General features: G+C 45.1%; 1 protein-coding gene across 12 annotated transcripts in view; it reads left to right on the top strand.

Annotated features, from left to right (window-relative positions):
• Positions 1-14,888, top strand: part of TLE3 (TLE family member 3, transcriptional corepressor) — a 47,172-nt gene that overhangs the window by 7,672 nt on the left and 24,612 nt on the right. For 7 of the 12 annotated variants that reach the window (XM_073304508.2, XM_073304509.2, XM_073304501.2 and 4 more), the window contains 2 exons: positions 10,364-10,426; positions 10,990-11,094. In XM_073304508.2, coding sequence (XP_073160609.1) covers positions 10,364-10,426; positions 10,990-11,094 — 168 coding nt within the window. The remainder of the gene's footprint in view (positions 1-10,363; positions 10,427-10,989; positions 11,095-14,888) is intronic. The other 5 variants (XM_073304510.2, XM_073304512.2, XM_073304505.2 and 2 more) reach the window with 1 other exon arrangement.

The following is a 14,888-nucleotide window of genomic DNA, read 5'->3' as shown; positions in this document are numbered from 1 at the left end:
GCTTGGGTGCCTTCACTGGCTGCGTGTTGCTAACCTGCTATATTCTTACAGAATATTCTGAGGCTAATTGACTTGGTGCTGTGACTGTTTCTATGCCAGGGGTACTAATTGCACTGGAATTGCTTGGGTTGTAGCCGTAGCTGGCTTTGAAGGTGTATCGGGGGGGGGGGTGCTCCGACGTTCTCTGTACTGACGCAGGCTGTGCTCCAAGATTTCAAGTGGGTATCTGTGGGTGGTCAAGCCAGTGCAAGGTTAGACCATTAGAAATGGAGCTTCACCTGCACTAAAGTGAAGACAAGGTTTGGGGAAAGGAACTGGCTGCGGACAAATGATGTCCTGGGCTGTGGAGTATTGCAATGTCTGTGCCGGCATCAATACAGTCTAAAAGGTTACCCTGTTTGTTTAATCCTCTCATTGCACTGGGTGCAGAACAATGACACTGACACAAGCAATGAGATTCCAGGTTGAGACGGTTGCTCTGCCTTGAACTTGCTGTGTAATGCAGAGTGGATCAGTGAGTACAGGACTTCGGCAGAACTGGCCGAGTTAGAAACCAAATGGCTTTTGAGTTTTTTTAGTTTGGGTGTTAAGTCGGTTTATGGGAGACCTTCAGTGTTTCAAATCCAATTCCACGTGTTTCGTATGATAAAAGGTGATTTGTGTATTTTAAACTTCACTCTGCCATGTCCATTTCTGAAGATGGAGCAATAGACGGGTGTGTCTGAAACCAAGAGAAATCACTACGGTGCAGGGTTAGTCCCTTAATGCAGTAACAGCCGATCCTGCTCTCTCCATATTGTTTGCATGAGAGCCCTCCGACTTCATTGTCTGTGCTCCAGTTGTGGCCTCTCTGTGTCCTAGAGTGTTGTGGGTTCTGGTAGCCCAGCTGGAACAGCTGTTTAGCCCATTTTCAGAGCGGGTGACTGTAACCGCCCCTGAGGCTAAAGCATACCGATCACGCGGCCAGCTGTGTGTTCTTGATGGGACAGGATTTATAACTTGTGCAAATGTTCTCTCTCCTTTCTTCGTGGCTCCAGCAACCTCCGCCCTGACTAGAACCTCAAGCCAGAGACGGGACTTGTGTAGCTGGTCACGTTCCTGGAAGGGCTGGGGAGAATTCATTGAGATTCAAGACTTGCCTGTCTCCTTGCCTTTTTTTAACAAGCTGTTTGGATTTGTCTCTGGCATTCTACAGTACAGCCCCATGTGAACATCCATATACACGTTTCCCCCTTCCTCTCCCACCCACGCTCCCAGCCCTTCCATTCTGCGGCATCTCCCTCAAGTCAGATGGGACGCTGCTGCTGGAGAGGAAGGAGCCCAGCCTCGGTGCTGTGAAGGACGGTGCTGTGAAGGACGTAGTGGCTCAGGGCCTGCTCTCCTCCTCTCTTGGGAACAGTGTATCTGCTTCAGCTTTTCCTTCCCTCTTCAGAAGCAACAGGTCGCTTCTGGGCAGCGTGGTGCCCCCTCCCTCGAGCTTCTGGCCCTGGAAGGGGACAGAGTAGATCCTGGGCCCCAGCCTTTCTGTGCAAGGGCAGCAATGATTTGCGGTGAACCTGGAGTCTGGATTGCACACTGAAAAACTCATCTCCGAGGTAGCCGTGCCGGTGGCCTACCTCCCCCTGCTGCGGGCTCGTGGAGGATGCAATTCATGGTCAGCTGGATGGAGTTCCGTGTGGTTGCCGTGAATCTGTGTGCCAGTTCCCGGGGTGAGGCTTAAACTCACCTTTGCATTGCCCTGGTCCTTTTTGTAACTGGGCACCGTGTAAAAGCAGCCAATTACTTGCTTCACCGTAGCCCTGGCTGCAGGGTTGCAGAAGATGGCTGTAGCACAAGCATCTGACCGTGCCTCCCCCTCTCCGCCCCCCCCTCCAGTCGTCTGTCTCTCCTACACTGGCAAAGCAAAGTGCTTTGGAGCGTGGCTCAGACTTGCCACTGGCCAAAGCCGCAGTGGGGCTGTGCTTGTTTACCCCAGCAGCGACTTTGGCCCTGCACACGTAGTGATCGCTCATCTGTGGCTGAAACGCAGCTGTTGCTCCGCAGTGCTGAGCTGGTGTTCTCAGAAAAGAAGAATAACCGCGCCAGTCAAGACTGCAGAGGAAGGTGGCTTTTTATTTTTTTTTTTTATTTATTTTTTTTGGACAGAGTTTAACTACCCAAACTAGGATCTGGTCTGAATGGAAAATGCAGTGGGCTTTGGAACAACCACATGTGGTCAGGTCCTTGACTGATACCTCTCCTGGAAACTGCACAACCCACGCCACTTCGGCTGCACTGTCTGAGGTCTCCCAACCAAGATCAGATCAGACCCTCCAGAGCCTGTCTTCGCTAGTGAGACCACAGTCCAAGCTCATGTGGCTCCAGGCAAGTACTACTGTGGGTTGAAAATCAAGACCCTCTCTTTCTCTGTGAGTCCTGCTAACTTTGGTGGCACACTAGTTACCCACCCCCAACCATTTCTAACAAAAGGGCTGTATGGAAGGCCATGAAGCTGCAGTCAGGCGTGGAAGCCGGGGAGAGCTGCCCTGACAAAGTGTCTTAGACTTGCTGTGACTCAAGACTCTTTAGCAGCTGACATGTCTGTCTCTCTTTCCTCCCACACTGTCCTCCAACCACACCCACCTGCTCTGCAAAAATCCAGGTCCCTTTTTATCCAGTGTTAATTTGTGGAGCTGATCAGATTGGCAGCCCGAAAACTCAGCATAATGACTTGCCTTGGCATGGGTAATATGGTTTTACAGCCTGTTGCGGTCAAGCAAAGGCACAATTTGCATAATGTTCTGCGGGGATTAGGTTGTTGAGGTTGCCATGGCAATCTAACGGAGATGAATTGAGATTTTTCTTGGCAGGAATTGCCCGGTGGCACTCGGGGGAGGGCTCCGTTGCTTTGGAGGGGCGTTGATGAATGGGTAGTGATACTGGGAAGGTGTAATGCATGAAACCTTCCCCTGTTCTAGGCCAGCCAGTGATCCCCTTTAGAGCCCGATTCAACCTTAACGGGGACAAACAGCTTTTAATGTGCTTGGGAACTGCAAAATTAAAGTGAACAAATATTTAAAGATTATGGAATCTTATGTTAACAGGAAACCTAGCAGTCGTAAACATAACGTTTCTACAGATACTGGTTTTCTTTGTTTTCCTTTCTAAATTCCACAAGGAAAGTGTCCTTTTTTAAAAAACAGAACCTAAGTTTGGTTCCCAAATCCTTGCTGGAAGTTTAAGCAAAACTTGATTTTTAAAGTACTGGTAAAAGCAAAAACAAAACAAAGCCAAGTTCTGAAGTAGCTCTGAGTAAAAGCAAGTGTCCCCTTCTTTTTTCCTTATACAATGCCCTCTTTGAGAATTGAGTGAAACTGTGAAGGGTTCTTTATTTTGCACAGAGATGACCTTGCAGTAACAGTACAAGCTTATGACCAGAGGGGTGTCTCTTCCTGGCTGCAGTGAACAATTGGGTCCATGTCAAATGAGGACCCTGTGCTTATAGGATTTGTTAGAGCCAGGAAAAACAAAACTGAACCTGCCCCCGAGAAGTAATCACACCGAAAAGAGCAATACATTTAGTGCTCATTGCAGGAAGAGTTCAATAGGTTTCATTCGAAGGCGTAAATATTTAATGGAATTGTAGTTTATGTATAATTTGATCAATAAGCCAATGCAAAAAGGGTCTTTAAAGAGGCTTACCTATCACACAGCAATTTGTGATCTAAGCGGAAACCTTGCTGCAAGGCCCCACAGTTGTTATCCGCAGCACGACCGACGCAAAGTAAAACATTCGCTCCCTTTCTGATTGAACTCCGCGGAGTGCAAAGCAGGGCAATGGAGAGGCTGCCCAGAAGAACGTAAAATGTCAGTTGTTGATTTCACTCTTCCCCCTCCTGCGCTATACACCGCATACAGTAGCCCCTCAGCCTTACGAACACCAGAGTTACAAACTGACCACTCAACCACACACCTCCTTTGGAACCGGGAGTATGCAATCAGGCAGTAGTGGAGACCAAAAAAAAAAAAAAAATGTAAATATAGTACAGTGGTGGGTTAAACATAAACTAATAATAAAAGGGGAAAGCAGCATTTTTCTTCTGCATAGTAAAGTTTCGAAGCTGCATTAAGTCAATGTTCAGTTGTAAACTTTTGAAAGAACTTTTTGTTCAGAATTCCGAACATTTTACAGTTATGAGCAACCTCTATTCCCGAGGTCGTCATAACTCTGAGGTTGTACCGTATGTACCGTGTCGTGGCATCGCTTTTGTAACAAGAACAAAGATAACCCACAGCTAGGGAAGATGGGGCAGTTTAGTTATCTGTTGATTAGAGGAGAGTGGATGGAGACCCAAGACTTCTGAGTTCTAGTTTTAGCTCTGCCTTTGGATAAATTTGTTGCTTTGGGCTAATTGCTGACACTTCTGAGACTTCCTTTACCTTCTGTAAACTGGCCATAATCATCCCATTCCTACCCCCACCCCATTGCAGGGGTGTTGTGAGGCTTAATGTTTGCAGAGTGCTGTGGAATCTTTGGGTGAAAGGTGCAAAGTGATTTCAGATTAGTCAACTGAAATCACCGGTGCTTACAGAACCTCTTTGAGGTATGACAATGTTGGAAAATTCAGTGGGCTGACTGCTAGACAATGTGTTGTCAAGCCATTGGTAATGTACTTGTATGTACAGGTTTCAGAATGTATTCACTTCAAGAGGTTTCTGATTCAAAACAAAGAGCCAAGGAGCAGTGAAGACCTCTGAAAGAGCTAGTAAAAGCATATGGTGCAATCTGATCAGTGAGGCTTTTCAGAAATAAGAAAAGGAGTACTTGTGGCACCATAGAGACTAATAAATTTATTTGTTAGTCCCTAAGGTGCCAGAAGTACTCCTTTTCTTTTTGTGGATACAGACTAACACGGCTGCTACTCTGAAGCTTTTCAGAAATGTCACTGTGGCTTTGGAAGTATACAATGGTGATGCCAAACAAAGGTTGGCTTTTTTGAATGTGGGGGGGGGAGGAGAACAGGGTTAGTAAAATTATTTGCAGTGCTACTGTCACTGGGCGGGGGGAGGACAATGGTTCGTAAGAACTTTTCCTTGAGACAATCTCACCAGCTGTCATGGGGCATATAGTTACTTCCTGGCTCTTTGGAAAGGAAAGAGGGACCTGTGTTAAAATGATACGAATCTCTCTAAACATCTGCCTGCTGTAATAATCTTCACTGATTTTGCTCACTCTGGGTGCAGCAACATAACTAACAATAGCCTGTCCCAATGACTCCTGCAAACCATCACCTTCATCTGTAAAATTGTTGCCCAACTACTTTGTGCGTGTGGGTTGTTGTTTTTTTCCTAAGTAAATATTTTGGAAGTTGTTAAACTGAAATATCTGTGTGCAAAGTACATAAAAAATGAGGGAGCCCAGAATTCAAATATATGCCCCTTTAATGTTGTTGCGAAGCTATAAACTCTAATCACCAATCTATTAGAAGTCTTTGAGGATGCCAACAAGCATGTGGACAAGGGTGATCCAGGGGATCTAGTGTACTTAGATTTTCAGAAAGCCTTTGACAAGGTCCCTCACAAAAGGCTCTTAAGCAAAATAAGCAGTCATGGGATAAGAGGGAAGGTCCTGTCATGGACTGGGTAAAGGATAGGAAACAAAGGGTGAGAATAAATGGTCAGTTTTCACAATGGAAAGAAGTAAAGACTACTGGGACACGTGCTGTTCAACATATTCCTTAATGATCTGGAAAAGGGAATGAACAGTGAAATGGCGAAGTTTGCAGATGATACAAAATTACTCAAGATAGTTAAGTCCAAAGCTGATTGCGAAGACTTACAAAGGGATCTCACAAAACTGGGTGTCTGGGCAAGAATATGGCAGATGAAATTCAGCGTTAAGTGCAAAGTAATGCACGTTGGAAAACATCATCCCAACTATACATATATAATGATGGGGGTCTAAAGTAGCTGTTACCACTCAAGACAAAACTCTTGGTTTCATCCTGGGTAGTTCTCTGAAAACTTCAGCCCAGTGCACAGCAGCGATCAAAAAGGCTAATAAAGTGTTAGGAACTATTAGGAAAGGGGTAGAAAATAAGACAGAAAATATCATAATGTCTCTAAATAAATCTAGAGTGCACCCACACCTTGAATACTGTGTCCATTTCTGCTTGCCCAATCATAAAAAGGATATAGTGAAATTGGAAAAGGTTCAGAGAAGGGCAACAAATGAGCAAGGGTGTGGGACAGCTTCCACAGGAGGAGAGACTAAAAAGACACGGGCTGGTCAGTTTAGAAAAGAGACGATTAAGGGGCGATATGATAGAGGGCTATAAAATCATAAATGGTGTGGAGAAAGTGAAGAGAGAAGTTATTTACCCTTTCCCACAATACAAGAACCAGGGGTCACCCGATGCAATTAATAGGCAGCAAGTTTAATACAAACAAAAGGAAGTACGTACGCACACAGTGCACAACTAACCTGTGGAACTCATTGCCTTGGGATGTTATGATGGCACAAAGTATAACTGGGTTAAAAAGAGCTAGATAAGTTCCTGGAGGCTAGGTCCATCAATGGCTGTTAGCCAAGATGGTCAGGGATGTAACCCCATGCTTGGGATGACTGTCAGGAGCCGGAAGGGGAAAACTGGTGCTTCTCTCCAAAATTGCCCTGTTCCATGTACTCCTCCAGAAGCTCTGGTACTGGGCACTGTTGGAGACCAGATGCTGGGGCTAGATGGACTATTGGCCTGATCCACTCTCAACAGTTTTTATCTTCTTAAACTGCTATTTTAAGTGCTTAGATACCAGGTGGCTGAGTGCTCTAGAAAAGCCTTCGCTAGATGGAAGGTACATGAGCTGAGTCTGTGCAGTTTCAGGGGAGATGGTGAGTTTTCTGGAAAACCTGGGGGAAAGGTCCAGCGAGTCTAGAACATGCCTGTTTGCCTTCATATTGCTGTCTAACAGTGGAGGTATTTTCTGGCCATCTTGTTGCTAACGGAGCAGCTTCCTGAGGAGAGGGTGGTGGGGAGGGGGAGATGCAAGTTGACCTAATTAATCATTTCTGTTTTATTGATAACAAGCGGCTCTGAATTATCAAAAGGAATTTTTAAATGTTTGATCGTGTTCCAGTGTGTACTTTCGACCTGCAGTATTGTTGAAGCAGTATTTCTTGAATTCTTCCTGATGGTCAGGCTGTGTTTAAGTTGGATCAAAAGCTGTTTTAACAGCTGTCTTAATGGGCAAGGCTGCTGATATTAACCCTTGGAACACAGGGCTTGCCCCCCCCCCTCTGGGGGGGGGATGTGAGAACCTGGATTTGTGCTGGAAATGGCCCACCTTGATTATCATGCACATTGTAGGGAGAGTGATCACTTTGGATGAGCTATTACCAGCAGGATAGTGAGTCTGTGTGTGTGGTTTTTGGGAGGGGGGTGAGAGAACCTGGATTTGTGCAGGAAATGGCCCAACTTGATTATCATGCACATTGTGTAAAGAGTTGTCACTTTGGATGGGCTATCACCAGCAGGAGAGTGAATTTGTGGGGGGGGGGGGGGGGGGGAGGAGGGTGAGAGAACCTGGATTTGTGCTGGAAATGGCCCACCTGATGATCACTTTAGATAAGCTATTACCAGCAGGACAGTGGGGTGGGAGGAGGTATTTTTTCATATTCTCTGTGTATAAATAAAGTCTGCTGCAGTTTCCACGGCATGCATCTGATGAAGTGAGCTGTAGCTCATGAAAGCTTCTGCTCAAATAAATTGGTTAGTCTCTAAGGTGCCACAAGTCCTCCTTTTCTTTTTGCGAATACAGACTAACACGGCTGTTACTCTGAAACCAATCTTAAAAAGAGCAGTTGTTTGGAGACCTCTCATGCCCCCTTTAGATTTGAATGCTAATGTGTTTTGGCATAGTGATGCAATCGTATAATAGGTGACTGACTGACAGCCATTTGCATTACTGTAAGCTTTCTTGGTCAGCAGGAGCTGGGCTTGCTGCAGGGGTAGGCAGCCGGAGCAGGGAAAGCTGTCTCATGTCCATGCCCCTCCTGTGAATGGAATCCCATCCAGTCAACAGAAAGGATGGTGCCTTCAAGTGGAGGCCTTCAGCGGTGGGTGGACCAGGGAAAGGAGACCATGACGCTTCCTCAGGGCTTCGCTGTGGCTGGGGCAGAGCACTGGCTCTTCCCCGCTGTTTCAGAACAGGCCACGTGCCTGATGGGCGGGTCTGATGCCGATGTGTTTTCAGTGCCTAAATACTTGGGGGATCCTCTGTCTTGGCATTTATACTGTTCTCCTTCTCTTAGCATGTGAGCGCTTGACTGGCACTTCACAAATCCCTATGACTGGAAAGTTGCTCCTGAGTACAGTTTTCAAAAAGGACCAAGTCCCATTGGTTTTTCACTAAGAGCGAGGATCCCAAGGGTCTGAGTCGCTGTTGAAAATGGAAGTTAGACCTTTTTGAAAATTTTACCTGTAGCTTTTTCCCCTGGATTGGAGGTGTTGTGGCAAAACCCACTTTCTTGAAACATCTTCAATGTGACGCTGCAACTATTTCGATATAGGGGTTTGGCATCTCTTCCGTGCCGCCTTATGATCACACAAGGTCTGGTGGTAGTTAAATAGTCTATCGTTTCCCCCACACACCAGGGCCCTAAGCGTAGCTTTGCTTGGAATAGGCACATAACTGCAGAAAGCTAATGCAACATTTGGTTTACTTTCTTTTCCAGAACTCCTTTGCTTGGTGTTGAACTGCCCTATAGCTAGGATTTCTCCTTTCTGGAGAGCTAAAAGTCTGTTATCTGTGTCTTAAACTGAGTCTATGGCCTACTTTTCAGCTGTTCTAAGACCCAGTGCTTAAGGCCCCTTACACTGCCACATATGGATGTGTTACATTAACTCTCCCTTTAAGTTCTTCTTTCAATGGCAGAGTGGTGTATAGGGATCTCAGTGAAGAGTCAGTTCTATAATATTTAAGTTTAAAATATGAACTGCTGACTCATATGAAATCTAGGTTTTCACTTATCCTAAAACATTTTACTCAACAGAGATGTTGCAAAAACCACAATTTGACAGTGGAGAACATTTATTAAACTTCTGAGTTATGTGGTCAGCTGACGGGTGCAAATGGGTTTGGGTTAAAGTTCTTGAATGTAATGTAAGTGCTGCAGAATTAACTAGAATGACTTAAAAAAAAATTGCAGAGGAAAGTCGAGATCAGAGTAAGATGTTGGTTGTTCACAGCACTGCCTAAGATTCGCCAGGGACTAACCACCTGCACAGGGCTTGTATGTGAAGCTTTTCTTTCTGAAAGAAAGCCCTTAACTCTTGGAAATAAGTAGCGTGAATGCAGTATGATCTCAACAAGCTGTCACACGGAGATCTGAGCTGAGACTGCAGAATTCATTTTACATTTGAAAGAAATGAACTGTCGTAAGCAAATTTCTTCAAAAACAGCAGAAATGTTTAGATAAAGCTTCAGAATTATGTTAATCAGCATAGCTCAAAGCCACCTCCACTTTGGAATTGTATATAAGCTATCTGAACGCCACGGTGATCTTTTAAAGTTCCCTTTCAAATAAAGTAATAACCTAAAGTGAACTGATGAGTGGAGAACGTCGATTTATGAGTTGAGAAATGCTATGGTGATTAGATGTTCTGTTAGATGCCTAGAAAAATGGACAAGGATCACAACTCCATGCTGGGATGAGGATTAATTGCTAAAGTGTGAATAAAACCAAGCTGGTCTTTGTGCTGCTTTACAGTCTAGCTTATTTAAGTGTCTGTGTGACTGGGTTCCATAAACCTGTGGATGTTGCTTTGGCTTAAGTGATCTGCTAGAGTAACCACAGTGTCCTTGCAACAGCTGCAGGGAGATTGATATGAAACTGACACATTAGGCTAATACATTTTTTCACATGCTCCCTTGCTGATTTGGATAACATCAATATTTTAACCATTTAGATTATTTTTTTCTTGAGACCATCATGGTAAAAAATACAGACAGACGTGAAACTGGTTCAGTTTATCCCAATCTTGTTTTGCATCATTTAGCTTTTGTCAGGAAAAGGAATTCAAAATTTGCCAGATCAATAAAACAGTTATTTCCTCCATGAACCTGGCATGAAGGATTTAGAGAAGGTATATTTGTGTGCTCTTGATGCCTCTTTAAAATTAGCTCCTTATTATGTGACATGATCAATGGAAGGAAGGGGGAAGGGGGGGGGATGGTTGGTTTGGGGGTTTTTGTTTGTTTTTTATCTTTATTCCAAGAAAAGTCTGTCTGTCTTTCTTAATGCATTAATATTTCTGACATGTCCACCACAAGGTGATTTTAGACTAAACTAAATGCGGTCTTTTCTTTTTCTTTTCTTTTGTTTTAGACCGAGATTGCTAAAAGATTGAACACAATTCTAGCTCAAATCATGCCTTTTCTGTCACAAGAGGTAAGGGAATGGATGTGAATTGTTACCGTATGACCGTCTTCCATTCACATAGTGCTGATAGTGATGAGAACAATTTGGAAAGTCATGTTGGGCCAAGGGGAGGTTGTGCTAGACGCATCCTGCTCGTGCTACAAGTCTTTAGACTCAGGTTCAAATTCGGACTCGTGGCACAATGAAAAAGGTTTCGGACTGGCTTAACAGTCAGTTTTGCAATATGCACAATCACAATGTGGGAAGACTGTCCGCCTCTGTTTAACAGAGGCCATGGGTGCAGGCACGACAGACAATGCATGTGAGTTATCAGAGTGGTAAAAGGAAACTTGCATAGTGCCCAGCTCTGTTGCGTGCTGCTCAAAGCTTTCTGGGCCAGTGCAACTCCCAGTAGAGGAGGGAGCTGAAGCTAATCCCTAGCTCCTCATTTTCATGAGCAAACTCCCCAAGCAAAGTGATGGTAGGTTGCTGAGGCCTTTGCCCCTTGACTTGGGTATCCAGGCTTTCTTTGATCTTTCTTTACTTGGAAACATTCCTTATTCTAATGTGCCTTTGAAATTTTGTTCTCTTAGCACCAACAGCAGGTTGCCCAGGCTGTTGACCGTGCCAAGCAAGTGACAATGACAGAGCTGAATGCTATCATCGGGGTACGTGGACTTCCAAATCTGCCTCTCACCGTGTGTATACCCCTTTTATTCCTATCATTTACCATGACCAGAGACAATCCTGCACTTAGTTGGCTTTGAAGAATGGCAGCTTGCAAAGATACTGACAATCAGGAACGTTTCTCTGAACCTTAGTCGCTTCCAGAGGGCTGCACTTTACTAATTGAAATTCCCAGTTTGATCGAGTAGTCTTGGAATCAGAAAACTGATTCAGGGCTGGGACCAGGTCCCTGTAGCCCAGCGCGCAGTGAGGCCCTGATCCTGAATGAGGTCTTTGAGCATTCCTGCAGTGCAAATATGAGTGTCCTCATTAGCCTCTAAGTGCTCTAACTGATTTTAGAGGTGGGTTTAAACAGCATGAGGTGCTGCCAGTGTGATGAAAACACCTTTTCTTAGCGCTTTACTTTTTACTCTTCTTTTAAAGCCTCATCAGCCATGGGGAAAGGGACTGATTTCTCCTTTTAGCAGCTGGTGATGATGATGCTGCTACAGATCAAATCACTGAGATCAATCAAAATGCAAAATTTTTGTAAAAAAAATCTGTATTTAAGCCCAATATGGGAAACTAGCTAAACCTTTCTGAGATTTGGGGCTGTTCTTGATTGGTTGTTATTCTTTTAATTGGTCTGGATGTGTTAGCCCTTCTTCTGGCCACCTGAGATCAGATGTCTCTGTTGTATTGTTTTTGTGAAATGTGCCATAAATACGATTGACTTGGTGTTCCACGCATTAAGTTACTCATGTAAATGTTCCGGGTGTTTATCACTAAGATCCCAAAAGTTGAACACTGCAATGGTTTTAATTGTTTCTAGCAGTGATAGAATTACCTTTGCCAATTGTTCTGCTTGATCGGTCCTCAAAATAGGTCTTACATTTGATGTACTACAGGTATTTACTCAAAATCCCAACAGAATGTGCAGTAATTGAGTACTACTATTCCGCTCCCATCTGCAGACCAAGCCCTTTTGTCTGTCGGAGCTAGAACCATGGGGTCAGTTAGAAGTCTGATTTTCAAAGAATAAACTCTAATGCGTTAAAGTAATTTTTCATTTAGCTCTTAAGCTAAAAGAAACTTCCCCCGAACTACTTTGTCATGTCCATTGTGCCAGCACTTGGTTCTTTCCATTGTTCTTATCGGAGCAGAGGCAAACGTGGCTCCTCTTCCCTGGTAATAGCCTCATCATTGTCATCTTATGAACTGTTGTCAACGTGGGACTCTCAATAATTGTTGTGCCCCATGAAAACGGTGGCTCTCAAAACCGAGTCTGGATTGATGGTTTGAACTGGGTATTTGGCCCCAATAACCTCTAAGGTAGATCAAAGCTTTGGCTCGGACTCCTTGACGTTGCCTTTTAACACGTTCTTGTGGAAGCCAAGTTTGAATTACATGTGCAGGGACACATGGAAACGCTTTGATAGACTCAAGAATGTGTCTTGTTTGTTTGGCATGGGTGTCTAGTTCTCAAGTGTGTTTAATGATTTGCAGTGGGTGTTTGTGCTTTGGCCTCCGATGGCACAGAGCAATGCAGGCAATTTGCCACATCGTTTGCAAACTTTCCTCATGACAGCCCCTCTTAAACTAGGGTTTTAAGATGACTTTTAAAGAGATGATCCTGCTGTGTCGTCAGCCTTGCTGCTGATTTCCCGTTCTTGGCATTTCTGGTGCCACCACGCTGGAGTTGTGCGCTCTTGCTCCTCTCTTTGGCTGGGGAGCAGGGTGATCCCGGGGCTCAATAGTGTAAGTGTGAAAATGGAGACGTTTCTTTGATTAGCTTCTTTTAAGTAGTATTTAGGAGGCTACACAGCAGGTCAAGACAGCTTGAGGCAGATATTGGAATTCAATTAAGGTAAATGAGTGGAGCCTGTGACCCCCATTTCCAAGGTAATTGCTTCCTCAGATCAGAGTGAATGCAACTGTCGTCCCATCGTTAAGCAGGCAGCCATTTAATCGTTTTGCCTGACACATTTTCACAAGGCAGGAATTATGGGCAGGCGCTCAGTGCGTTCGCTCGGGGGGCCATGCTTGACTGCACACTTGCAAAGGATAAAAGCTAATCCAGTCAAGCGTTTTTATCTTGTCAAGGAAGGAACCCAAAAGTGGCTGCTGTCAGAAAGACAGCAAGAGATCACCATGAGCTTTGATCGTGCGAGAGGAGAGAGGGTTCGGCATTAATGCAGTGCGTGGCCCACCCCCGATGGCTTAGCGGATATGCGCTGCAATGTGGCAGATCTGCTTGGTGTTGACCTCTGGTTCACTAGGCATTGCAGAGGGGGGAGGGGATCACCCCAACCTCTGAGGGGCAGACTGGTTGTGTAATTCCCGCTGCTTTTTCATGCCCATAAACAGCGAGCCACAGAGCAATACTGCTTCTTTGGAAGGAACAAGAGCATGCCTCTCTGGGGGCGCTGACCATGACACTTGGAGGACTTGGGTGGTTCTGTAGGGCAATCGGCAGTCCGAGCGTGAAAGGCTGTCTGAACAGAGCACCCTGGCCTTTGTAACATGGGGCACTGCCCAGTGCGGCAGAGCCAGCCCTTCCCTGGAGAAGTCCCTGCTCTTGATTCCCTGGGACAAGGTTCTTGAACTGCTCAGCCGTTGAAAGGAGCCAGCTAGTGTCATTTGCAGCCTCAGAGTTCCTTCAGACACATGAAGCTGAGAGATGGGATCTTCGGCGAACTTCCTGTCTCTCCATTGTGTGCACACCCCCTGCTTATTGCTGTTGGGTTGTTTGTGTGGGGCATGGTTGCTTGTGCTGACTTTTGGGGGAAAGGATGTGTGCATGTACATAAAACCCCATACCTAGACAGTGACATGGGCTGTGTCAACAGAAGCGGGAAAGGTGGAGGAGATCTCGAATTTGATGCCTGCTAAACTTGACAATGACACTTTAAGGAAATTTTTTATGGGGAAACAGGTTTGTTATAGTATGCAAGTAGGACTTTCTTTATAAACACCAGGAACGTATCTTTATAAGCTAGTGAAGGAATCCGCCTTTTAGTTCAGATGCTGCAGACAAAATTGACAAGTATGAAAATGCAGCAGATCATTAAAACCTCTTCTTCCCTCCCCGCCCCCCTTTGAGGTCAAGAACTGTTAATTTTATGCGTCTAGGCCATTGTCTTACAGTTCTCCTGCTCCAGGCTTCTGTGAAATTGAGCCCTCGATTTGGTTCTAGCTCTGGAAATGATTAGACTACTTCACTAAATGTAACGCAAGTGGTGAACTCAAGTGGTGAACCATTAAATCGGTTAACAAAGGCATGAAGTATGATGTACATAATCCAATTAAAAACAGCTACATACAAGATACTCCTTGCCAGCCTCCCTTGTAAATTGTCACCTCCTCATATCTTAACCATATTTGTTAAGACCCCGGAAGGAAAACATCTTTGTGTCTGTGCATCTCCAGCAATTCCTTTTTGTGGGGGGTTAGGATGTAAGGGAGAGAAGTAGGAGCTCCAACAGCCATGCTAAATTCCAAACTTCTGCTTTTGGAAGTTTTCAGCCTAGGTGTTAATAGTCACCAGGGATAAAATCAGTAGCTTTTCCCGAAGGCGTCTCTTCGCCCTCTCCAAAGGCCCAGTATGCAAGAGAGGCCTCTGGCTTTACCTTCCTCATTACTCTCTGCTGTCTTTACCACTGGGTTTGGAAGACCTATCTCTCGATCACACTTTCCATCAGAGATTTAATTCTGAAGGGCTTCTTTCCAATGCCCACCTCACTGCAGTGACAGTCATTCCAGCCATTCTTTTTTAACCTCCCTGGCTGGGGTACCAAGCTGCACCGGTGCAGACTTCACGGTGTAG

This window comes from Lepidochelys kempii, chromosome 10 (genome assembly GCF_965140285.1).
Source record: "Lepidochelys kempii isolate rLepKem1 chromosome 10, rLepKem1.hap1, whole genome shotgun sequence".
In the NCBI taxonomy this organism is placed as follows: Eukaryota; Metazoa; Chordata; order Testudines; family Cheloniidae; genus Lepidochelys; species Lepidochelys kempii.
This window is presented reverse-complemented; position numbering and strand designations above follow the sequence as displayed.